Source organism: Anser brachyrhynchus, assembly GCF_964034855.1.
Source record: "Anser brachyrhynchus genome assembly, chromosome: 6".
Lineage (NCBI taxonomy): Eukaryota > Metazoa > Chordata > Aves > Anseriformes > Anatidae > Anser > Anser brachyrhynchus.
In genome coordinates this window covers 8,923,026-8,948,323 of record NC_137700.1, presented here as the reverse complement: position 1 = coordinate 8,948,323, position 25,298 = coordinate 8,923,026, and the positions used below count along the sequence as shown (strand labels likewise).

General features: G+C 44.5%; 1 protein-coding gene across 1 annotated transcript; it reads left to right on the top strand.

The window, feature by feature from the left end:
- Positions 1–20,600: 20,600 nt before the first annotated feature.
- On the top strand, positions 20,601–24,650 carry ZNF503 (zinc finger protein 503). The gene is made up of 2 exons (XM_080597567.1): positions 20,601–21,400; positions 22,482–24,650. Exons 1-2 carry the CDS (start codon positions 21,083–21,085, stop codon positions 24,000–24,002), a joined length of 1,839 nt encoding a protein of 612 aa, XP_080453693.1. The 5' UTR covers positions 20,601–21,082; the 3' UTR covers positions 24,003–24,650.
- Positions 24,651–25,298: the final 648 nt, after the last annotated feature.

Below are 25,298 nucleotides of genomic sequence, written 5' to 3'. Positions count from 1 at the left end.
AAAAGGTTTGATGACAGTAGGAAAAAAAAAAAAAAAAAGCCTTTCCTGACATTTTTATCCAGTAATCTGGCTTCCACCAAAGTTAATGACAGTTTTGTCCACCACAGCATGGCCCAAATACAATTAAAATCCCTTGTATTATATAGCACACTATAGCTGTTAGGCTAGAATTACGTTTAATAAGAGATGTGTTCAACAGCTAAGACATAGTGACAATTAATTGCACAATTTACCTTCTCAAAGTGTTTGTTATGATACAGGGTCTTTTTCTTTTTTTAATATGCAAGACTCTGTTTCATTTAGACTATAGAATGAACAGAGCTAAGTAAATTTAACTCAACCAGGCAAAATATCACTAAGTTCTTTAACGCTATATATTACCAGAACACCGAGCATTTTTGAATGCATTTATTCTTAACCTACACCAAGAAATAGAGAAATCCTCTTCTTCCTAGGCTACAGCAAGGGAACTGAGGCAAAGAAAAGCTGATATACTTGCGTAAACACTTATGTTACCTGTGGTCAGCTAGAACTGAACCTACATCTCCTCCCAAGACCTAGGTTGATACCCTAGCTATAGACAATACTCTGTCTTGGTTTGGCCTGTTCAATGTAAATGAGCAATGGCATTATATAATAAAAAATATTACTTCTGGTCAGGAAAAGAGGAAAGTGTAGAACCATCATTTCTTTGCTCCCAGTGGATGGTACTTGCAGGCAAAAAAAACATTCAAGGTTGAAAGGCAGTTATTCTCTACGTCCCACCTAGAGTACATAGCATGCAGAAGAAAAATGCTGGCACAGGACATCCACAAGCTCTGTAGATTATTGAAGGATTTTGAAATGTTGCCAAAACTTAAAATATAGGGTGAACCAAAGACAAGAAATGGGGTTTTTCAATAGGTTATAATTCATGCAATCTAAATGTTTTCTAGTTTGTTTGTTTTTCCATAAAGCCAACAAAAAGAATGACGGGATTATCCTCCTGCCAAGTTTCAAAGGCCTATTGCTAGCCATGCAGGCACAGAACACTTAATGAAAGATCGTAAGATTTTTTTTATTGGAAAGTATTCAGTAATGCTTGTTTGGAAGCTGTTGCTACTGCTTCTCTTGTAATTATATGTTGCTCACATACACAGAGGTTGTTTTTTATTGTTTTTTTTTGTTTGTTTGTTTTTGTTTTGTTTTTCTTTTTTGAAGCCGAAGATGACTGACTCCCAACAAACCTGAAGTGCCATGCTTCCCTACAATCCATTATGTATATGTGAATTTCAGTGGCTGACTGCACTATTGTGGGAAAGTAAATTGCAATAGTGAAACAACTGTATATCTTTGTGCATCAATGCTAGTTTGGTCATAAGAATGCAATAATCAGAGCTGGGCAAAAAAAAAAAAGGATTAAAGCTACGATAAAATCTCATTTGAGGCCATCCAACATTGCAGTTCTATTCTGAATAACTGGTTTGAGCTTTTAAAAGTTCAGTGAGGTGTTTTCTTGTTCTAGGTCTCCATCACAGTATCTGGGGCAGAGACTGCCTCTCACACAAAGACAAAACAGATTATTTCCAGAAATGCTTGAAGACAAAGATCAAATGACAAAGGAAGTGGCTGCAGAGGCCAGAGGAGCTTGTAGCTGGGATGATGTCTCTTGTTTTAGCTGTTCTGGTAGTTCACTGTAGAACTGAAATACCAGACCAGCCAGGCTGGGGTTTTTTGACTGGTCGCTTGATTGCTTCAGAAGGAACTGTTTTCACCTGATGAATCCACAGAGACACAATCTGCAATGTACTTTGCCAACATCACTGTATCATAAGAGAGACCTATCTAGAAATGGGTATATACTATTGAAAATACCTGTTGGAAAGAGTTCTCAGCCTGCCTTCACTCTGATGGAAGGTTGTGTGGTCAGGAAGGAGCTTGAGCCAAGGTGTGGAAATACCTGACATTAGCAAACAGGTTCCTTTCCTGCTTTGCATCTATGTACGTGGCCCCATTTTTTTAATCTTACATCTTTGAGCTGGTTATAGAGGCAAACAGCAAAACCACAGCTTTCCACACAGATAACATACAACACTGCTGCTGAAAAGAGATCAGGAAGCAGGTATACAGCCCAATCGGAAGTCAACATATTACAGGCCAATATGGAATAATTTCTGTATCTGAAGGAAGTTTTAGCTCCCTATTGCTCAGTTCAAAAAACAGTGGCTATTTTTCTTTATACCTTTTGAGTACCAAAGATTCCCACAGAAATGTATGGAAGTTGCTAACAATCTGGATAGCTATGAAAGAACAGAGCTCAAACAAAATCCATCATCCTCTGCAGTTTGTTAAACAGCAACTTTTCCCATTACTCAATACTTTCATCCACCCATCCTTCTGGGCGAGGAGGGATAAATATAGTTCAACTAGCATTAATTCTGCATCATCTGGAGACATTGCTAGGAAGAGAACACACAAATACATTATGCAAGATGGAAGAGCTGAAAGCTGAAAGTTACAGACGTACAATCTCTGAAAGCAATATATTGTCAATTAATATAGAGACATATAAACATAACAAGAAACAGGTTTTACACTCCTTGGAAATGAGAGAAAATGCAAGGGAAATCAAGATGGCTTAGTTTAATTGCCTCTTCCCAAGCCTTCTTGCTGGTGACTTTAGTGCTTTACTCCTCTCTTCCTGACTTTGCATGCAAATACACTAATATAGAAATCCTTCAAATCCCATAACATATATAATCCCCTTTTCTAGGAAAGATAAAAGTGAAAAGGAAGAAAGAAGCTGAGCCAATGTAATACCTCATTCATTGAGGACAGAGTGGTACGCCATAAGTTCCACCTTAAGTCTTAGTCTCCAAGCTCTCAGTAACAAACAAATCTTTAGATAAGCTTTCTCTGGTGAGAAACACAAAAGAAAGAGCAGAGTAAAAACAAAGAGACTTCCAGTTTACACTGAAGAGATTATTAGAGACAGACCAATGCTAAACTTAAGGAAATTCTTGTTTATATCTGGGAATTCCAACTTTGACTCTACATATAAAAGTATCCAAAAATATGCTGATATTTGGCTGTAATACTGGGACCCATTCCCACAATCACAAGAGGACAGCACAGAGCTTCAGATTAATAATTATTGCTCTCAAGTAAAGATGGACTGTTAAAATAATATAAAGCTTTTCACACTTAGGTTTCTTGCTGGAATTGCAGTCAGATGAGCAAAGCTTAAGTTACTGCTAGCTGACGGTGTTGGATAACATAAAAGTAATTGGGAACAAAGTATTTCAGTCCCAGTTGAGAGAAGTCTTTATCACAAAATCAGCCTAGATACCAGAGTTAGCATATTTGGGAAAAAAAAAAAGGCAATGATTGGATGGTCATAAAATGGACATAAAGACTAAAGCCACTTAAAACTCTCCCAGGCTTTGTCTCCAGACCAGAATCGAGATAGCATTACAATGATGGTGTAAGGTCTTCAATTTCAAAGTTGACAAAGTAGCATATTTCAAAACCATCAGCTTCCCAACACAAAAAAACACCACAGGGTTCTGGTTTCAGTTTTCTCTGTAAGGGTTATGGCTGTATATCTGGGTGACATAATAGCTCACATGATTATGTAGCATGTTAAACTACCATGCTATATTTGGCTCACTTACTGAAGATTCTGTACCCTGTTAGGACAATGCTGGGTGAATTCTGTAATTAAAAGCGAAAACTAAAAGAGATATAGTCACATATGACACTGTGTTTTTAGCATTCAGTCACAGCAATACTACCAAAAAAAATTTATATCAAGCCAAAGAAAAAAGTTCAGGAAGTTTAAAATATTATTATTCATATAGCTTTTGAAAATTATTTGTTTTCCTCTCTGTCTTTGAGGAAAAAAAAAGAAGTTTATTTTTGGTGGAGTAACTCAATTTATGTGACAGAACCCAGCAAAAATGAAGCTGTCATGACAAATATCATCATGGATCAGGATTACAGGACAGAAGAATAAAACACAGCTTGCAAAAAATGAGCTCTTAGAGAAGTGGCACTGACCAACAAAAAATACTTTATTCTCAGCTCAAAACTCTTGAGAAATATGCACAGCTAATTCTCATGATGAAGGGATAGAAATATCCAGATTAGCCAGCCAAGTTTCTAGCATTTTTTCCCAGTTTGTCAGCTGTCTTAGAATTCCCCACCAAAACAAGAAAAAGAAAGAAACAGCCATTACACTGTGAGTTTGTAAGAAGGTTCTATTTGTAAATAGTCTTCAAAGTGCTAACCGGTAAGGAACAGAATCTACAAAATTTTACAGGCTTGAAATCCATGTGTTGAAGTTAAGTAGTAGCAGTCATGGACAGCTATAATCTGTGTCTGTTAGCTTCTTTAACCCTATGTCAATTCATTAACCACCTATTAAAATGTTTATTGATAATTTACTAACCTTTTCAGGAATTAAAACCTTATTTTCTTCACTCGAGAACATGCCCTCTGGTTCAAATGCTGCTGGCGGTACATGGCTGGTAAAGGTTTCACCCAGCCTTCTGGCTCTCTGACACCCCAGACGTGCCACTGAAGCTGCATAAACTCAAAATACAGTTTCATACGCACATATGAAGCAGATAAAGCAGCCTGGACACAGCAAGTGGATCCTCTTGTGGAAAATCCTGACTATCTGGGACCTAACCCAGATAACCTGGATCCTTTCTTCCTTTCTCCTCAGTCTTACACTTAAAACAAATCTGACTTAAAATTGGGTTGAAAAAAACATTAAAGTCTTCATAAAGTGAATAAAAAAAAAAAAAACCTCTGGTGAAACAACCTCACAGATGCAGCAGCATGGTGTTATTCCACATGTTAAATTGTATTAAAAGAGAACAAGAACTTAAATTCAATCCTTCACCACCATTAATTTTTCATTATGAAAAAATGCATATGTTAATGAAGCTGGAGAACTGTCTATACTGTCAAAGACAGAAAAAAAGTTCCAGTTAGGAGATAACCACAGGTTTGGAAATCTTTTCTTACCTGAAAACTTTGAGAATATCTGTTGTATAGTATTAATTATAAATAGTTCTGTTTAAGCAGAAAAGCAAAGACTAAAACGTTCATCAAAAACTAAATAGGTAAATGAGCAAAAAGAAGACACCGACAAGTCCACTGAAAGATTTTAGAGATTCTATTTTAAACTTAATGGGTGCTTACATGAATATATGCATTGGCATCATACTGGCTCATAAAATCATGTATAGAAAATAACATTTTCGAAGTTTTATCTAGAGGGAAATTTTATTAGTGTTCATCTTTTTCTAGTGAATAGACAAGCATGTTAATTTCCTTCTACTTTTTCTGTCTGTTTCAAATTGTGTTCACTGTTCAGTATTATAATTTGTCTTTCAATAGAAAGATAAGTAAATGTGTTTGTAAAAAAATGTTCATAATGATCAATTCTTAGTGTTATTTATACTGGTTATTTTAAAATATAAAGAAAGCCATACCTAACATTTCTAAAGTGTTGTCTAAAGTGTCATTCATCTGCAAATTTCATGATATTTTACATCTATTAATCAATTAAGCCTTACTCTACCTATCTCAGTTAGGCATTAATATCCCAATTTTACAGTTAGTTACACTGAGGATAGCTTGAAAGGTTAGCTGTCTTGCTAATACTGCTCCGGAAAGGGGATAAAACCCAAGAATCACAATCGCTTCTCTACGGGTAATAAAAAATTAAAAGCCTTTTCCCTCTTGCAGAATGGAAAATCTCATAAGAGTAAAAGGCAAAAATAATGGACAAAAGTTTGGGCTTTTATAGAATTTTTACCTTTTCTTGTTAAACAAACTATTGTGTTATAAACCTGCTCAAGAAAGGTGAATACATGTGATCAAGAGATTTTACAAGCTGTGGTCATGGAGACCAAAGAAAACTCAGTGGCATAAAAGTATATTCCATAATAATCTTGCTTCACCCCACCTCCCAAGACACAGTAAGCATCTGGAACAGAAGAGACCTCAGCTTTGAAGAGTTTTTCTTAGCTGGCTCCCTCAGAACAGGCAGAGCCTCCTTTATCCTTGTTTGTGCATTAAAAATGAAGATACCCACTTGACCTAACTGTATAGTATCACATTAATTCTATCAAACTTGTCAGCCTAATGCCACTAGAAAATAATTTCATTTCAATTCTCTATTCTGTTTTTAGTATGCAGATTAGAGAAAGGTCACCCTGTTTATCCTGTTTCTGAATTACTGTTGACTGTCACCGATTACAATGGTAAACCAATATGTTTCCAGGTGCATATCCCAAATGTAACCTGTACGAGTAACCATAACTGGGTAATTTTTCTATATGTTTTCAAGATTAACAACTTGAATTCAAAATTGGCTGGTTTAAATGTGCACTTTATTACCTTAAATTATAATCCCTATTGCTTTTAGGCCTCTAACCTGATACAGAAACAACTACATGTTTCTTATTTTATATCAGACTGAGCATGCTCTGTGTATGTGAAGGAAAAACATGCTAGTTTGCTATCTGGTGCTATCTTGGTTTTATACTAACACTCCTCTCAGAGGGCTTAGTGACAAATTACGGTCCCTTGGCATTCACTCTGTTGCAGACTTTGCACCAGATGAGACAGGGATCACACAGAGGTGATATTGTTTGATCTTGATGTTCTATCATCATCAAGACTGTCACCATGTCTATGCACTAAACAGAGAGAATCAAGATTGCAGAGGCAGTGCTCCATTCTGGCACTTCCTCATTTTTTCCGTGCCTGACTTAGCATGCTTAATGTTCTTTTCATTTACAGTCACTGTAATTGTCATTGAGGGTCTGAGCCAGATACTCGAGTACATCTATAATGTCCATCTATCAGGGAGAAAATCCTAGCTCCAAGTCCTGTTTATGCAGATGGGCTGATCTCCAAACTGGCTCCACAACTGTCCCTTCCCACCTCCAGCCACAGGCCACTCTAGCACTCTGCATATACTGTAATCACTTAATCAATGCTTCGTGTCTGACATGACTTCTCAAGTACTCTCTGTAAAAGCAGTCTGCACCCAATGTATCAATTAATTAATTAGTGGCAGTTCCCACTGTTCCAGAAACCTGTTAGAGGACACCTAGAGGATAGCCATAACACGGTGGTGCCTGGCAGCCCCAGCTTTCTCACCATGGAAAATTAGTTTGGCACAGAGGAAGTCTGTAGCATCAATTCTCTGCCCCAGCATAGCCTGTACCAGTAACAGGTCCCTAAAGTCATGTCATTACCCACAGGCTCTTTTATTTGCATGAATACAAGAGATATCTACCTATAGTCTTCCTGGCCTACATTGATCACTACAGGAGTGGTGAACGCCATGTCCAGTTTTATTGAGAAGTTTTGTATAGGGACAGATGAGCACCCTCTCTTCCCAAGCAAATTCCAAGCAAGGAATTATAATACTAAAGTATCCAAAAAGTTAGAAATGAATGTGCGTTACATCCAGAAACTACACACCAGAAACAAACAATCAGTGACCTTCCCAACCCTGTGAATGGGCCATCCATGTTACTGAAGGGACTGCAGGAATGTGCTGGGGCTTATGCTTTCAAAGTTAGGGTGGCAGAATCAGGAAAGAAACACAATCTTCTGCCTTAGTGAGCTGTATGTGACTGAAACACAAAGTTGAGGAAAAGGCATGAGGGATGCCAGAGAGAGGGAAAAATTCTGTGTGTCCCCATGTAAGCTTAATCTGAATTCTTGCCACCTGTGGTTGTTACGTCCAGGAATATATACAAGGAATAGATAGGACTTATCTTCCCCACCCTTGTGGAACCACTTTGAAAATGGTGCTAGGAAATTTGATACAGGTGAGGAATCTGCTAGTGGGAGCACAATTGTGAATGGCCACATGCAGATGTTTTTCAGAGTGAGTCTGCGTTGTGAGCACACTGTGCACTAGTGATGGCACATGTACAATACCGCTTGCTGAGTGTGTATGCCCTGCTCTTGGCCACTAGTGAGCTAAACTGTCACTACTGGTGTATAGGCATATACTGTAGTCAGTACTATGCAAGTAATGAGCAAAGTCTGCAAAAGCATTGGTTAAAGAGGTGTTTGTTTGTTTTCCTCATCACTGTGGGTGATACGGAATGAAGGGATTCTGGAAGCCCTTTCTGGCCTTTGAAGACAGTTTCTGCGATGGGCACCCCCTGCTTGGCTGTCCACTGCCATTCAGCATAGATTCCCTACAAGCTTCCCAAGTTATCATTCCTTCCCCAACTTTGAGCAGGTATAATAAAATCAAGGCACTTACCCAAGCTGGTCTCGTCTCATCCTGGAATTTCCATCCCATGGATACCCGGGAAACACAAGACAGGCAGAAAATGGCACCTCCTCCTTTTCTCCCAAGAGGACTTTGGAGGCTCTGTGTCTACACTCACCCAACCTGACACAGAGGCCCTAAAGTGAAAAGCTGAGCAATCCAGACAGCCCTGCAATGGCCTTCAGGTCAGAAACCCACTGCAGCTCAGTGTAGTGTAGATACCCATGCAGAGGTGCCCAAGTGGTCTGAAGATGTTCCTATCTTTTAAGTAGTTGGTTTTCAGGGTTACTCCTTTGAGTTGCTTGTTCCTGTGCTCAGAACCAGCTTTGTTAAGGTGCCATCATGTCACCTCTTCTTGTGTGCTACTGAGAAACTCTTCCTCAGCATAGGCCTGGGCTACCTCCAGCAGGCCTGATCTCCTCAGCTCCCATTTCTTACCTGCGTGCCCTTACAACCTGATAGCTTTGCTATAATATTTTTGCTAGTTCAAAATAAGTCAGAATGCTAAAAAAGTAAAGGCTACTAACTCACTTATTAAAGATCCTCACCACCTCCTTGGCACCTCACAAATTGCACAAAGGTGTGAGGGGGAAAGCTTCTTTACTTTGTAACTAAGAAAAATTGTCATCTGTTTTACGGTTTGACTTGAAGCAAGCAAAAGAGTTAAACTGTTTTTATACACATTTCTATAATGCAAGACACTTTCAGTGTTTCAGGTGGCATAAAAGCACTCAAGTTAGTTCACCAATTTGCATAAGTAAAGTAGTTTAAATTATGTTAAAAAGGTATTATGACCAAAATGTTATTATTAGAAACCAACACCTTGAAAACACTAACTACTGAAAAATGTTTTTGTCTAGTTTTATAAATTATCCAAACGTTGTTCCTCATCCATTACTGACAATAACACCTGAGTGATATGCATTATGCATTAAATATTTTTAAAATCATTTAGAACTATTTGTATTAAACAGTGATAGCAGATATTCACTTAAGTTTTAGAAAATGTTAAAGTCGATAGTATGTAGTATGTATCAGAATATCAGAGATTAGATTACGGTAGATATCTTCAGGCAATTTTATTTATACGGAGTGGAAGGGTGGAAGACTAACCATTTTTAATCCAAAAAGCTCAGATTGTGATTTGATCCAAACTGATAAAAGTCGAGATGTTCATATCTGAACTTGTGACTTAAAGGTGAACTAAAAATCTTCAGCGCTAAAGGGCAAAGAATAAAAATAAGCAAAAAAAAGTATATGAGCAGGCACAAAAATTTCATGTAACTTTACTTTCAGAAAATGAAACATGGAGCCTGTAGCCACTATCTTATTTAGCTGGAAGTCAAACAAAGTCCGTATCAACAATGTGACCACACACTGGCCGTTAGGTCATCAGTGAGAAGAATTAGTGGGCAACTCTATTGCAGAAATCCAGTCACGCAACTGGTCTTTTTGCAGAATCAACAGAGAGGATATGAATGAACTGTTCTCTAATTATTCTGGCAAGGCAGAGGAGGACATTCTGCACTTCATCCTCTGGTGTCATCAATTTGACGTCTTTATAACTGTTAAATTAATTTTCTGTACTTCAGGAGTCTGTTTCAGTTTTTAATCTTACAAAGATGAAATTCACCCTGCCTTACAATGTCTGAGAAAGGCCCCAGCGCAACAAATCCATACTGATATTCTAGTGCCCACGACGAGGACTGGTAAGTGGATGAATCTGTGGAGGCTGCAGGGTTTTTTTTGTTTGTTTGTTTTTGTTTTCCTGAGACACCTCATAATATTCCACAGGAAAAGCATACCTTGGCCTTCTGGGAAGATGTAAGAGTATTACTGATAAACATTTGATCTATCTAGAGACATGAAGCCAAGACTGTGTAAAGGATACCAAACCATATTCAGACAAACACCACTCCAAGAGGTAATACTTTTATATATATATATATATATATATATATACACACTATAAACATAAATATACCCAACGCAGGGTAGGGTATCTTGGCATCCCATGATTATTTACTGTTTGCAGTAAAAATGTTATTGCTTTCATTACTCCAGCATAAACATATAAATAGAACCACAATACTGCTATAGAAAAGAAACATATTTCCTTTCAACCTTCTTCTCCTTGGTTACACCGGATTGCTCACCTAGAACCCACCTGAACTAATCCTGTCCTTTACTAGTGCAAGTAGTGCAAGTAGCAGGGATTTTCACCCCATGTGAGTCACAAAAATTTCAAAACTTGGTCCAAAAAATCATGGTCAACTTCTCTCCATATCCACAACTCAGCCCCACGCCAACCTTCTTTCATTGTCCTTGTTGCACAGGCAATTTTAAGAGGCACCTTGAAAGAAGCAGGCAGTTCTGGCCAAGAATAGCTTCTACCTCCCCTGTAAAGCGCCTGCTACAGAACATGCAGTGGTTTATATGAATGCTATAGTTACAAATATATAGTCTTTAAAAAAATCCTGTCTACTCTTCCTAGTTTTCACAATGAAGAAGGAGAAATGACATCAGATTCTTATCCCCCCCCCCCCCGTTTAACTAATATGGTTTATTATTATTATTAACAGTAACAGATATGAATGGATACCAACAGACCAAACTGAAGCATCTCTATGGTATTTTAAATTGAGTTGTAATGTTTACTGCGCTCCTTAGATATTATAATTTGGGTCCGACTATTCTTCTTTCTTATTAATATACTTTGATATTAAAAACCTATCATACCTATAAAAGCATCCTACTTAAATTTGCTTTTCCCACTGAGATCATGATAAAAATGTGGGAATGAAACAATGGTTGATTACTGAACTAAAACAGCTGCTTACTACAGTCCAATTCTGTTCATGTATAAGTAAATGAGAAAATTTTGCCTTTTAGTCCAAGGAGAGACGAAGCAAGCCATAACTGAAGTAGCCACAACACTATTATATTATCTCTGTCTTAGAGCTGTTCAACCGAAGAATACTCTAATACAGAGTTAATAAATTACATTTCAAAAAGGGTATTTTGTTAATTGATTTTACCTTTGTATATTAATAACATTCAAACAAGACAACCAAAGCTATAAAATGATACCATTTGTACCTCTGTCACACTAGCATGGAGACTATTCATGATTTCAAGGTCACAGGTAAAATAATAAGAAAACCATATTGCATAAATCTAAAAAAAAATAAAAAAAAACACCTGCATGACCACTAACTTCAAATATTATAGAAATATGTGGCAGCTACTAATTCAAAGGACCAAATAAATCTCATCATTGCACACACATGTTGTACTACATCATTTCATGAGTTTGAAAAATCAGTGGAGGAAACAGAAACCTCGAAGCATGTTTGCTTCTGGTCACCGAGTAATGCAAAACATAAAACTTGGGGCAGCACTGGCATATGAAATAACACTGTTTGTTATGACAAGAGAGCACGACACCCTAAACAGGAAAAAAGATGATTCTTGATTCAACTTCACTATTATGCAGAAAGACACAGTGCATTGTGTTACTGCACTGCTTTAGGGAATATGAGATTAAGTTCTTGGCTTTGTTATGACATGGTAATGCATTAAAGCATTTACTATTTTATCCTCATTAAAACTCTTTGTAATTGATAACTAAATAGCAGGACCCCATTTTACAGATACAAAGCCACACAATAAAGTTGCATGCTGTTAATGGTAAACCTGGAACTGGAATTTAAGAGCTGCTAACTCTGTCTAGCCTCTGTTCTTCTGTGGCCACAATTTAATAAGTTTACTTGAACGGACCACTTATTTACTGTAAGGACTTGTGACCTTGGCCAAGCTCCTGTTGCCTTTAATCTCTGCTCCTGACACTAAAGGTAGTACATTTATCAGAGTTGGGAGTACCTGAATGAAGCTGGTCTGGAAAAAAACTCTTCGCACTCTCATACTGCAGCCTTACTTTGTCATCCATTGAGCATATGAACTTTCTGTGAACGAAAAAGAAACAGAAAAAATAAATATGTTTCATAAGGCAAAGAAATGATTTAACGGGTAACTCTCTGGTCTGCTAAAGACAAAACAAAAATTAAAATTAGATGAAGAAGGATGTGGGCTTAGTTCTTAGTCTCCTTAAATTCTTTAACTTTTGAGGGAACAGGCAGCCTTCACAAGAAGACTGGCTTTTGTTCCCTTAAAAATGTATCTTCACTGGCACAGATGATTCCCACAGGGAAACTTTTACAATGCACAATTTTCTTTCTTAGTTTTTGCTGTTTTCTATACAACTCATGTTCCAAAAACTTGCCAGAGAAAACAACAAACATGCAAAAAACACATAAGAAAACACATCGAAGCTCGAAGAACAAGTTTTCACTGTTTAACCCCTCTTCAGGTAGTGAAAGTACTGGCTGAGAACAAATACTGCTACAGACCTTCGACTACTGCCTTTTTTTTGTTGTTGTTGTTTTGTTTTTAACAGGAAACTTTGTAAGCAGATTTTCTATCATCACCCCATTAGAAACCCTTTTCCTTTTGACACTTTGTAGGTTTTTTAACTTACCATGTGATTTTTTTTCCCTCTCACCTTAGTGGTGGTGGCTAACTCATTTTGTCTCACTAGACCACAGGGTGGAAGCGGCTGTAAGTTTGGTTTTATGCGAACTCTGTATTTCCTAATATTTGGTGTGTTTTCTCCCTCTTCTTTTCTTTCTCTAACACCAGGTAAGCCACATAGCACAACAGTGAGCAAAGAGGTGAGATTCCGGTTGGAATGATGTAATGCTGAAAATTAAATTTACACACAACTGTTCAGAATCTGGGTCATAGCTGGGTCACTTCTCTGAGTGGGAGGCAATCCAGCAAGGAGCACTGGATAATGATTTCTCTATGCTGAGGCCCCTTTCGTGAAATATAGCACAAAGCCCCACCTTGATATCTGAATCTAATCTGATTCAATGCGTGTAACTATTGGGACTGGTGAGGGGTTATATTATTTTGTTATACGCTGTGCTATCTCTCCTTTTCTTTTGAACCTACTAGCACCCAGAAATAAGCTTTCCAATGTCTGAACTCTTACCCAGAGATAGCAGTTTAGATAAGGGCAGGTTGGCTGAGGCTTTTTACAGAACATAGCACACTGCTCAGAGGTAAGGGGAAAAAAAATGTTTCTTGTTTCTTGAACAAAGAGGGGGTTGTCTTGGTTGCTCCTGGACTGTCTCCTCTAGCCAAAGCTATTCTTCCCCAGCCATATTTGTCCAAAGTGCTCATTTCCTTCCGGGTACAGCTATCACGCTCCTTCGCAACCTCGAAACGAGCTTTGTGTAAGGGCTGCCAAGTGGGCTCCTCCTGGAGATGGTTGGAAGTGTCTGCACCGGGCCTTCAGGGGAGGCACAGGCTCATCTAAGTGATTCAAGCTGGTGGGATGGGCTTTGCAAAACACCTGAGAGACTGAAAAGCAAAACAGTAACGTCGAAAGGTAAAACAACCCTTGCCGTCTCCTTCTGCAGTACCAGCCCTTGATCTCTCGCATATTGCCTTGCCAATGAACTTGCACTCTACCTGCAAGATTTCCCGCTGCCACATGACAATTCCGCACTCAGCCACAGGCTGACAACCGCGGCACCAGGAGAGCGTCTGTCAGGGCCATTTTGCATGAAGCACACGCAGCTCCTACCCAGCGAAGCCCTAATGTGTTGATTTACAGAGTCCTCTTGGCTGACATGGGAAAATGAGTCTGGTCATGGTTGATTTAACATTTTATGGGCAAAGAGTCAGCCTGTTATAGTAAGTTTGGACTACTGCGAACATTTTACACATTCACACGCGAGTCCACAGCAGAAAAGACTCAAGACGCTAAGCGATTCCGACGCCCGCTTCGCTCGAGCCCTGCCGAAAATTTAACTTTGGTTAAGTTGCGACGAAGTGCGGACGGAGGCACAGGGCAGGGGCCAGAGGAGCTCGAGCAGAGCTCGGGGTGGCTGCGGGGCGCAGCGCCCGCGGCTCTCCGCTCCGCGCTGCGGGTCCCGATGCAGGTCCCGGCCGGGGGGCGGGCTGCGGGCGGAGCGCAGCGCTGCGGCTCCGCCCGCCCCGGCGGAAGTGGCGGCGGCCCCGGGGCTGCCTGGAGGCACCAGACCCGGCCCCGGCCCCGGCCGCGGCTCGGCCCCGCTACAGAAGCGAAGCAAAGGAAGCGCGGGGCGGCCGCCGGCTTCTGCGCTCGCCGCGGCCGGCGGGCAGGGAGGCGGCGGGCAGTGCGGCAGCTCGGCCCCGGGGCGCCGGAGCCCCGCACCGGCCCCGGGAGAGCTGCGGGGAGCCGGGGCTCCGCCGGTCAGAGCCGGGACCGGCTCTCGGAGCGGGGTGCCGGGAGGAGGAGGAGGAAGAGGAGGAGGAGGAGCACTCCTTCATCGGCCTCGTGGGAATTGCCGGCGGGCTCCCGTTTGGTCGGTTTCACCTCCTCGAAACCGAGCGGCCGTACGCGGCACTGACAAAATCAGTAAAACTTCACCTTCGACTTCATTGATCTGAGCAGACAGGCAGAGATTTCTACGGTGTTCAATTTAGGGAATTAAAAAAAATCACTCCGCTAACAGCATTTGGTACGTTTCTAACCCATATGTCACCTCGGTGCTTTAAATAATTATATTTGCATGCAGGGAGTGATTCATAAATATGTCAGGATTGTGAAATATAGGCAGGCATTTCAAACTTTCTATTTAAAAAACATGAATTATGGCCGCGAAAAATGTGTTCCCATTTAAGGGTGATACGAAGTATTTGGTGTCTAGTACGGAGGCCCATCCATCATATAGACAATAAAGAGAGTTTTTGCCTGACGTTGGAAATTTATGGTTGCCCTTCTCTGCCCTAATAACTCAAGCATTGTGTCAGCCTGTGACAGCCTTTGCAGAAAAACAGCAACCCTGTTATCAATCAAAAAGCCCTTTTACATTTTTAGCAAAACTCTGATCATCCAGACACCCTTTTAATGTATATATTACATCATTATAGATCATTCTGCACTTTTACTGCAACTCAACAAAATGATCCATCACTTCAGGACAGTCCTGATGAACACTGATGTAAATTATTTGCACGTCGCTAGTACAGTACAAAATGAAAAATGAACTTTAGGTGGAATTAATTTTAGGGTGTAAAAAGCTGAAGATGAAAGCGGCTGGGATCAGAAGACACCTAAATGCATCATTAGGGATGACTGAAAACAAGCTAATAGTTATTAAAATTAAGATTATTTTAACCTTTTCGGATCGTGGACCTAGGCTGTTTCGAGGAGGCAGAGAAGACGCAGCGCTCGCTTCTTCCTGCCCCTACCCTCGCCCCGACGTGGCTATCTTGTAATTACTTCGAGGATTATTGTTCGTTTGGGTGCCTAGATGAGGTTAATTATTGGGGTTCCCGTGCCTTTTCCAGCCATAGCCTTAAAACTTTTCCGCCTTTATAACAAGACGTTGTTCCTAACGCTGTTGGGGACGCATCTGGCTAATCCGTTCAGTTTCCATAACAAAGTTGTCAATAAACACTCCGTGCCTTTTGGATCCAAGCGAAGAAGCTAAAGATCGCCTCCACTTGTGTGCCATGGTTAATTTCTGAAGGATTGCTGTAACCAAATGTGTGCGGAGTTAGTTGAATTCTCTCACGTAGCCTCCAGGCTTTCGCAGAAGATAAACACAAAGATGCCTTTATGATTGCTGAGCCTCAATGATCAGACCAAGGTGTTACAGAAGCTAAAAGACTCCTTTTCACTCTTAAAATGCAGACAGCAAACACTAGGTCGAGTACACGTGCACGAATTAGGAAACGTGTTCGCTTGCTTTCGGCTGGTGGTTTTAATCGCGGTACACTCAGTAACCTGAAAGGCAACTAAAAATCTCTGCGCTTCGCAGGAAGCAGCCAGCCTTTGCCGTGCCACCAGACTCGTTTGGCTTGCTCCGTCGAGAAAGTTACCTTAAGGCTTATTTAAAATAAAAGCTGTTTGCATAAAAACCACCTTAAACATGAAAGGGGACGCTTTGGGGAAGTGGTTTACCCTTTGGTAAAAGGGTTTCAACACGGGCGTAAAAATCTTCACATTCATACATGAAACTCGCAACGTCAATAAAGGAATCTATCAAATGGCTTACAAGAGAAGGGCGGTTTTTGTTAGGTGTATTAATCGCTTCCCCCACCTCAGCGGAACAAAAGGAGGATAACTACACAAACTCATTCGAAAACATTTTAGGAGGAGGTATATTTCCGAAAGCAGTAAGCAAACAAACAAACAAAGTAATTTGCTGCTCGTTTAGGAAAATATCACAGCCAAATAAAACTCGTGTTCACTTAAACGTGACTATTATTTTGAAGACGGCTTTAAAATCATCTCTGCTTATAAGACGATTACCTACGTGTCATGCAGAGTAAAATATATATCTCATATATATTAGGAAAGTAATTACAATCATAAGGGTAAATATTTTCAAGTACTGTGCAAACAGAGGAGAGGTTTGGAAATCTTGCTTTCTCTTGGCAAGCATTCAAACTATTTGCTTTAATAACATTCGGGAAGAAATGCCCCACACCTCTGCCAGATACCTGGGCAGATGTATCAGCTGTTATCTGGGTGCATGCAGACTCATATGCAAGAAGGAAAAAAAAAAAAAGAAAGAAAAGAAAGAAAAGAGAAAGAAAGAAAAGAGAAAGAAAGAAAAGAGAAAGAAAGAAAAGAGAAAGAAAAGAGAAAGAAAGAAAAGAGAAAGAAAGAAAGAAAGAAAGAAAGAAAGAAAGAAAGAAAGAAAGAAAGAAAGAAAGAAAGAAAGAAAGAAAGAAAGAAAGAAAGAAAATCCAAAATGTGCGAATTCGTGGTGTGGTATTTCTCATAAAGCAGCATATTTCTTATCCGAAGTATTACCATCTGGGGAGGTTTAAAAAAAAAAAAAAAAGAGGGAGATGCATCGTTTACAAAAATCGATTGCAATGCATCATACCTTCATAAAAGCCTTGGGATAGACGGTGAAAGGCAAGCACTACCAAAGCAAATAAAATTGACGCGCAGGACAGACAGGTAGCTGAAACGCGCTATGCACAGAAATACAGCACAGGCACAACTCAGCAACTGTGTTTCTGTTAATTAAAAGCTTAACCTTGTTCTAAAGCGATAGAAGAGAGAGGGGGTGGAAAGGGGAAAAAAAATCGAAAGGGCCTGTAGGGTTGTTGCTGTTCAGTTTAAAAGACTAAACGCCCTTTACCAACATGATGTACAGAACCTGACACTAAAACGGCAAGAGAGCGGGCTCGCAGATCAGGCATGCTGGTGCCGAGGTTTCCGCAGTTCCCTATCCCGAGGGAAAAACAGGCAGTCCGGGTTTTTTGGCTGATCCCGACCAGGCTTTGCAGCTCGCCAGCCTGACCTGTCAAGCGGATTATTTTAGAGGGAGATTAATAGGGGAGGCGGGCTGCAATAATAATCGTTTTGTTTGATGTGACAACTTTGATAGGCGTTGATTTACTTACAAACTGATAGGCTTTTAATTGAGCGCCTCCATCCAGCTTGAGATGAAAGGAAAACCGCATTGAAAAGCTGCCCGAGTGCCCTCGAGCCTCAATACTGATTAGCCATCTCGACAGTGAATAGTTCAAGGCATTTTCAAACTTTTTTTCCTCTCTCGCTCTCCTCTCCTCCTCAAATATATGCCAGCCCACTCCTTTTTAAGAGAAAATAAATCATTTCCATTGTGTGCAAATAAAATCGACTTGACATGCTTGCCAATAGCTGGTAGGTAAAGGAAAGTGTGGACTGGCACTTGTTAATTAATTCCTCCTTTGCTCTCCTTTTTTTAAGTTACAATTTTCCTTTGTAAGAGGAGGAAGACGGGTTCCAACCCTCACTTTTTGTTGTTGGTCTTTTTTTTTTTTTAAAATGGAGAACAAAAGCTACAGCCACTAAAACTTCAACAAGACTGCACAAGTAAATGCCAAAGAGCAAACCGTCTGCGCGGACTCATTAAAGAAGGATCCCTCGCAAAGGTAACGAGCAGGACGGAATCCATCTTCTTCAGCTCAAGAGAGGCAGAGGGCCGGCCGGGGCCGAAGCCAGCCCACGGCCCGCTTTCCACGCGTGGGCAGCCCCAGCCCGGCGGGGGGACCCGCGCAGAGCCCGGGGGCAGAGGGCGGGGATGTTTCAGCGCTGGTTTTTTTTTTTTTTTTTCTTATTTTATTTTACAAGCTTTCACATAAAAAAGTTTACAGTACCGAGTGTGATTTAAATCTCATTTCAAAGGCTCGGCGGAAAAATAAATAAATAAATGAAAAGCTGTCCTCTGAAGTTACTGCTTAAATGACCCGCTAGTGCTCCTGCTTCAGCCGGGGAGCTCGGGGTTCGCGTTCCCCATTCCCCCCGCCGGTGCGCTGCCTGTTTTACACATGTCCCGGGGATCGCCTCTGCTTCCCTGCCTCGGCAGTCAAACAACCCCTTCCCGAAATCCCCCTCATCTCTGCAAGAAAAGGGAGAGAAGGGAAAATGGGGAGGGGGAGCCTTCCCACAGCTGACTCTACCTTAAAACAATTAATCTTTAGTCTTTCACCCTGGGAGGCAGGATAAATACAACGAGAAAACAGATAGGAGTCTCCCCGGTCCTGTAAGGAAAACAGCTGTTCCAAGCACTTTAATGCAAATGAACACAAATGAAGGTTTCAGCTTTTTTTTTTTTTTTTCTTCCAGAGTTTTACTGCACTCCATTTATCAATTGGACTTGACAACAAAAGAAAGAACTGGGGGAAAACCTGGGGCAGATTCAAGTCACTTCCACTCTGTATAAAGGAAGGGGGGGAGCTCCTTAAGGGCAAGTTGTAGCTCTTGTCTATCCTACAGCAATATCATTTTTATACAACATTTCTTTCTCTGCTCTCCCCTTCTCTCCCCCTTCCCCCTCAATCCTTTAATTTTCACTGTTTTACAAGACGACCGCGGCGACTGCGAAATGAAAGTACGTTTATGAGTTTCCACCGCAAAGTTCTGGCAATAAGCTCTCTGTTTTCAGAGAAAACGCAGAAATTAAAAAGTTTGTTAAAATTATCTTTATAGAAGCCGGGGGAGTTCCGCGTATTTACCCTATTCTACAGACTACGTTGAAAGAGTGAAGTGGTTTTAATAAAAGACAGCAGAGGTACTTACTTGGCTGCAGGATTTAAAGGGTACCGCTTTACGGGGGGGGTGGGGAGGATATCTAGGAAAACGTGCCTTATGTCTACCTCGTAAGGAGCGAAGATCATTAAAGGCTATCTGATCCATCTGCTAAGGGGCTGGGGGAGATCGGTGTTTCGAGGGAAGAAAAGGGACTTGGTTCAGCAGATATAAAGGCGAGAAAGTGGAAGTCCTTCCTCTCGCCCACCCCTTCCAGGATCAGCGCCTGTTCTGGTCGGAGTCCAGGTCAGGAATTGGACGCGACCCCTAAAGCACTTGCCTTGTTCTTCACTTGTCAAACGTGTTTTATCTCTAAGTGACCTTTTTGTTAATGTTGTAGATTGTGTGGGCCACCATGTCAGATCCGGAAACAAAAGTAAAAGATTGATTAACACATTATTCCTGTGGAAAAAAAAAAAAAAAAACGTTATGGGATGAGGAGATGGGGGGTACAGCGGGATGGAAAGTACAAAGGGAAAACAGACAGGCGGGCGGGGGCGCGGCGGCAGGGCTGCGGGCTCTGCTCGGGGCTGTGCCCGGAGCCCCGGCACGGCTCGGCCCGGCCTGCCGATGGTGCAGGGCCGCGGGCCGGTGGCGGCGGAGAAAGGGGAGCAGGAAGAGGAGGAGGAGGATTGGGGGGGGGGCACGAAGCGGCGCGTGGAGCCCCCCCGCCCGCCGCCGCCGCAGCGCCTCGGCTCCCGCCCGCCGCGGGCGGCGCCGCGCAGGCCGCCCGGCGCTCTGCAGGTTCTCGGCCGCCGCGGCTCGCTCCTTGTCGGGCGGGAGGGGGCCGAAAGAGCCCCGCGCCCGGCCTCGGGGCCCGCAGGCGGCGGGGCCGTGCCGCGGGGTCGACAGCAGGGTGGAAGGTCGGGGGCCCGGGGCCCGGCGGAGCCCCTCGGTTGCCCCCCTCGGAGCCGTGCGGCCGCCCGCGCTGGCTGCGTAGGAAGGAAAAGGCTGGCGGCCGCTTGATGTGAAACAGAGAATTAACGCCCAGCCCGTCCCGGGAGCGAAAACAAGGAAGGAGGGGAGGGGAGAGGGAAGGCGGACGAGAAAGGGAAGGGAAAAGAAAAAAAAAAAAAAGAGCGAGCGAGAGACCATTAAAAACAGCGCAAAAAAGCCCCAGAAAAGGGAACGTCACATCCCCTTGACCCTCCAATCACCTCGGGGTCCCATTTGATTGGAAGGCGGCAAAGGCTTTAATCTCCGGCTAATTCAGCTGCTTTTGAAGTGAGTTTCTCCGCCAGATCCCGGGCTGGATGGGCAGCGGCTCGCAGCGCAGCTGAGCGGCGGAGCCCAGCGCCCGGCCCCGCTCAGCCCCGCCGAGGGCAGCCCGCAGCGGCCCCGGGGCACGGCGGCACACGCTCGCAGCCCCCCCCGCCTCCGGCGCAGCCCACGGATTACTCGGCTTTTTTTTTTTTTTTTTTTTCCTCCTTTCCTCCTCTTTCTCTCCGGCCAGCTCCCCCTCGCCCCCCCCGCTCCCCACCCACGCCCTCCCCGCCGGAGCGAGCCGCAGGACGTTTTATGGTTGTTTTCCCGCTCGGGGGGCGTGCGGCTTTTTTCCCTCCCCGCCCGCAGAAGGCGAGCGAGCCTTTCCGAGTGCGAGCGGCGCGACTTGCCCCAGTTTTCATGCGAGGTTTTGGGTCATGATCACATCGCCCTCGCTTTCTGCTCCGAGAAGTAGTAGTAAGCGCAGCAGCAGCCTCAGCGAGCCCGGAGGCAGCCCCCGCCGCAGCCGCAGCGCCGCCGACCTCGCCGGGCCGCCCGGGCACGCTGGGAATAGCGGCAGCAGCAGCAGCGCCGCCGCCAAGCCCGGCTTCCACGCCGTGCCCCCCTCGGACCCGCTACGCCAAGCTAACCGCCTTCCCATCAAAGTCCTGAAAATGCTCACGGCGCGGACTGGACACATTTTACACCCCGAGTACCTGCAGCCTTTACCCTCCACGCCCGTCAGCCCCATCGAGGTAAGGAGCCGGGAGCCGTCCCTGTCCCCCCCCCCCAGCCTGCCCCTGCCCGGGCGCTCGCCGTGCATGGCGCCCGCTCCAGCCAGCCGCCCTGCCGCTCGCCTCCGCTTCGAGACGCGCTCCCACCAGGAAACGGGCTCCTTCTGGCCGAGCGCTAGCGCCGGGAGCCGCTCCTGTTTATTGTTCCCATGTTTGCTGGGCTCGTTCGCGAGGCCTTTTAAAATAAACTTCCTATTTTTCTCTTTTTGTCTTTTTCCCCTCCTTTTTTTTTTTTTTTTGAGAGAGAGAGAGGAGGGTCGAGTGGAAGGAAACGACCCGCTCTGGGGTCACGATCCGGCCACGGAACCCAGCGGCGCTCGGAGCAGCGACCAAGCGGGCTTCTGCACGGAGAGTTTGGGGCGGGGGGGTGCGGAGAGGGACAGGCTGAAGCGCGGCTGCGGCAGGCCGGCCGTTTCGGCTCCCCAGCCCTACGTGCCTTCGGACTTGGGGGGCCCTATTCGGCCCTTTTCTCCGGTGTCGGTCCCCCTCCGCGTACCTCACTGTGTTAGGGACCGAAACTCGGAACCGAGGTGGGGGTGGGAAGGGTGTGTCCGTGGGAATGAATGATTTCATCGGTGTCTCTGCGGAGCGAAGGCGCTGCTCGCCCCTGGAGCCCGGCTCTTCGGGCTCTGTTTATAAATAGTGTCAGCAGTCAGGGCGCAGAAATGCTGCAGCCGCTCGAGTTCCCGGCCGGCTTCGTGCGTCTGCCCGCCCGGCGCGATGGGGAGCCGAAGGGCGAAGCTCGGCGCTGCCCGGGCCGCTGCCCCCATGCCCGAGGCGGCCGCGCTGGGCTCGCCCGGCTCCGAAAAGCCCTAGCCCTCTTTAAAGGCTTTGTGGAAAATGGTGCATGCAGGGGAGGGTGCTGTCAGGGTGATGAATGCGCACGAAATTGTTCATCGCTTCCAGGCTGTCCCCTGCAAAACGTGCGGGACGAGTGTCCTAGGTACGCTCCGGGTTTTTGCTTTTTTGTTTGTGTTTTTCCCCCTCCGTAGAACCCCCCATTAAACCTCTGTCTTTATGTGCGCCCTTCTGATTTCTGCAGCTGGATGCGAAGAAGAGTCCCCTGGCCCTTTTGGCACAAACTTGCTCGCAGATAGGGAAGCCGGACCCGTCCCCTTCCTCCAAACTCTCGTCGGTCACCTCCAATGGCTCCGGAGGCGACAAGGACTCCAAGTCGGGCCCCTTGAAGCTCAGCGACATCGGCGTGGAGGACAAGTCGAGCTTCAAGCCCTACTCCAAGCCGGGCGCCGAGAAGAAGGAGCCGGGGGCGACGGGCTGCGCGGGCGTCCCCGCTGCGGGGGTCGCGGCCGGGGAGAAGTCGGGATTCCGGGTGCCGAGCGCCACCTGCCAGCCGTTCACCCCAAGGACAGGCAGCCCCAACTCCAGCGCCTCCGCCTGCTCGCCGGGGCTGCTGCCGGCCGAGGGCAAAGGCGGGGAGGACAAGAAGGACTCGGAGGGCTGCGGAAAGAGCGGCAGCTCCGGCTCGGAGGGAGGCCCGGGCACCACCAGCATCAGCCACAACAGGATTAGCGTGAGCTGTGCCGGGATTAACGTGGAGGTCAACCAGCACCAGGAGAGCACGCCGGGCTCCAAGCCCATCGCCTCGGACTCCGCCTCCTCCTGCAGCAGCACCACCGCCACCTCCTCCACCTCCGTCCTGGGCTCCGGACTCGTAGCCCCCGTCTCCCCCTACAAGCCGGGCCAGACCGTCTTCCCCCTGCCCCCGGCGGGCATGAGCTACCCGGGGACGCTGGCTGGAGCCTACGCCGGCTACCCGCCGCAGTTCCTGCCGCACGGAGTGGCGCTGGACCCCACCAAATCCTCCAGCCTGGTGGGGGCCCAACTGGCCGCCGCCAGCAGCCTGGGCTGCAGCAAGCCGGCGGGGTCGAGCCCTCTGGCGGGCGCGTCGCCGCCGTCGGTGATGACGGCCAGCCTGTGCCGAGACCCCTACTGCCTGAGCTACCACTGCGCCAGCCACCTGGCCGGCGCCGCCGGCGCCTCCTGCGCCCACGACCAGGCCCTGAAGTCCGGATACCCCCTCGTGTACCCCACGCACCCCTTGCACAGCGTCCACTCCTCGCTGACCGGCGCCACGCCGCCCTCGCTGGCCGGCCACCCTTTGTACCCCTACGGCTTCATGCTCCCCAACGACCCCCAGCCGCACATCTGCAACTGGGTGTCGGCCAACGGACCCTGCGACAAGCGCTTCGCCACCTCGGAGGAGCTGCTTAGCCACTTGCGGACCCATACTGCCTTCCCGGGCACCGATAAACTCCTCTCCAGCTACCCCAGCTCCTCCTCGCTGGCCAGCGCGGCGGCCGCGGCCATGGCGTGCCACATGCACATCCCCACGACGGGCGCCCCGGGCAGCCCGGGCACGCTGGCGCTGCGCAGCCCGCATCACGCGCTGGGACTCGGCAGCCGCTACCACCCCTACTCCAAGAGCCCGCTGCCCACCCCCGGTGCCCCCGTGCCCGTGCCCGCCGCCACGGGACCCTACTACTCCCCTTACGCACTCTACGGGCAGAGACTCACCACAGCCTCGGCGCTAGGCTACCAGTGAGCACAGGCGGGGGGGCTCCGGCGCAGCCCGGGGCCTGGTGGGGAGGGAAGGGAGCCCTCCGAAACTTTATAAAAGTTGGAAAGGAAAAAATAAAAAAATATTAAAATCGGACTTTTTATAAAATAGTGTTCATTTGAGGACTGGATCCATGAGCACTGTATTTATTTATGTTAGCTTCAAGCGGGACAACGACTCATAAAGTGCATTACTTAACTGAGCTCAATAGGTAAAAGTGGAACACCCATTGTAGAATATAAATAAAAAGATAGAGGTCTTCTCTTTAATGTTACTTTAAAATTGCTATGATTGTATTGTACGTTCTTATTTAATGTCTCATTGAAACAAAAAATTTACATGCATGTTTGTTACTAAAAAACAACCCGCAATTTGTCAGTTATAATTTCAAATTGCAATTATTTTTAAGGTGTATACCCTTGAAAGAGAATTGGTATTTTTTTGTATGTATTCTGGAAGAAAAACAAAAACAATTCTATTCCAAAAACCTCATTTGCCTTATTTTGTTCTTTAAAAGGAACATAACTATTTTTAATTTTTAAGTCCACCCTGTAAAAAGGGTTAAGGTTTACGTCATGTACTAAAATAGACAATGTATTGCTTTAAAGATTAAAATTCCGTATATTTGATGTATTAAAAGGTTTTACTTTTTTTTTTTTTTAATACGCTTTGATTCTGTTATAAACCCGAGTAGGTCTTGGATGGAGGCGATTGCTAATTTCTCCTTAAGCGTTTATTCAATTTTAATTAAAATTTAAAAAAAAAAAAGTTTTTTTTATTGTAACCCCAGGGCTCTTTTTTTTTTTAAAAAAAATCATGGTTTTTTTTTTCCCTCCACTTCTACTTCAGTAGAATTCATAGGCACGAAATAAGAAAACTAAGAATCGTTTACATCTCTTTCACTTTCCTGAGGAAAATTAACTTAAAAAAATTACTGTGAAAACCGTTTTCTTTTTAAACTGGGTTTCAATTAAAAGACTTCGTTCTTTCTTTAGGAAGAAAACCGGGGAAGGCAGGACTTACTTGTAAAAGAGTAAGAAGATTATCTGAAAGCTTTTTACAGTGTAATGCGTAACCATTCATCTCCTTTTCTAAATGAGAAGTTCAGAAGTAATTGGGGAAGCGCTACTTGATCTCATCCAGTTATTTTCAATTTCTTTCTTCAGTTCCTACCGCAGCACAAATGATCATCAAGTTTTTATTTTTTTTAAATAAAAAACCGGACGCTCTGAGAACTCCTTTTCTTTTTAAAAGGAAGGGACGGGGAGGAAAAAGACCACA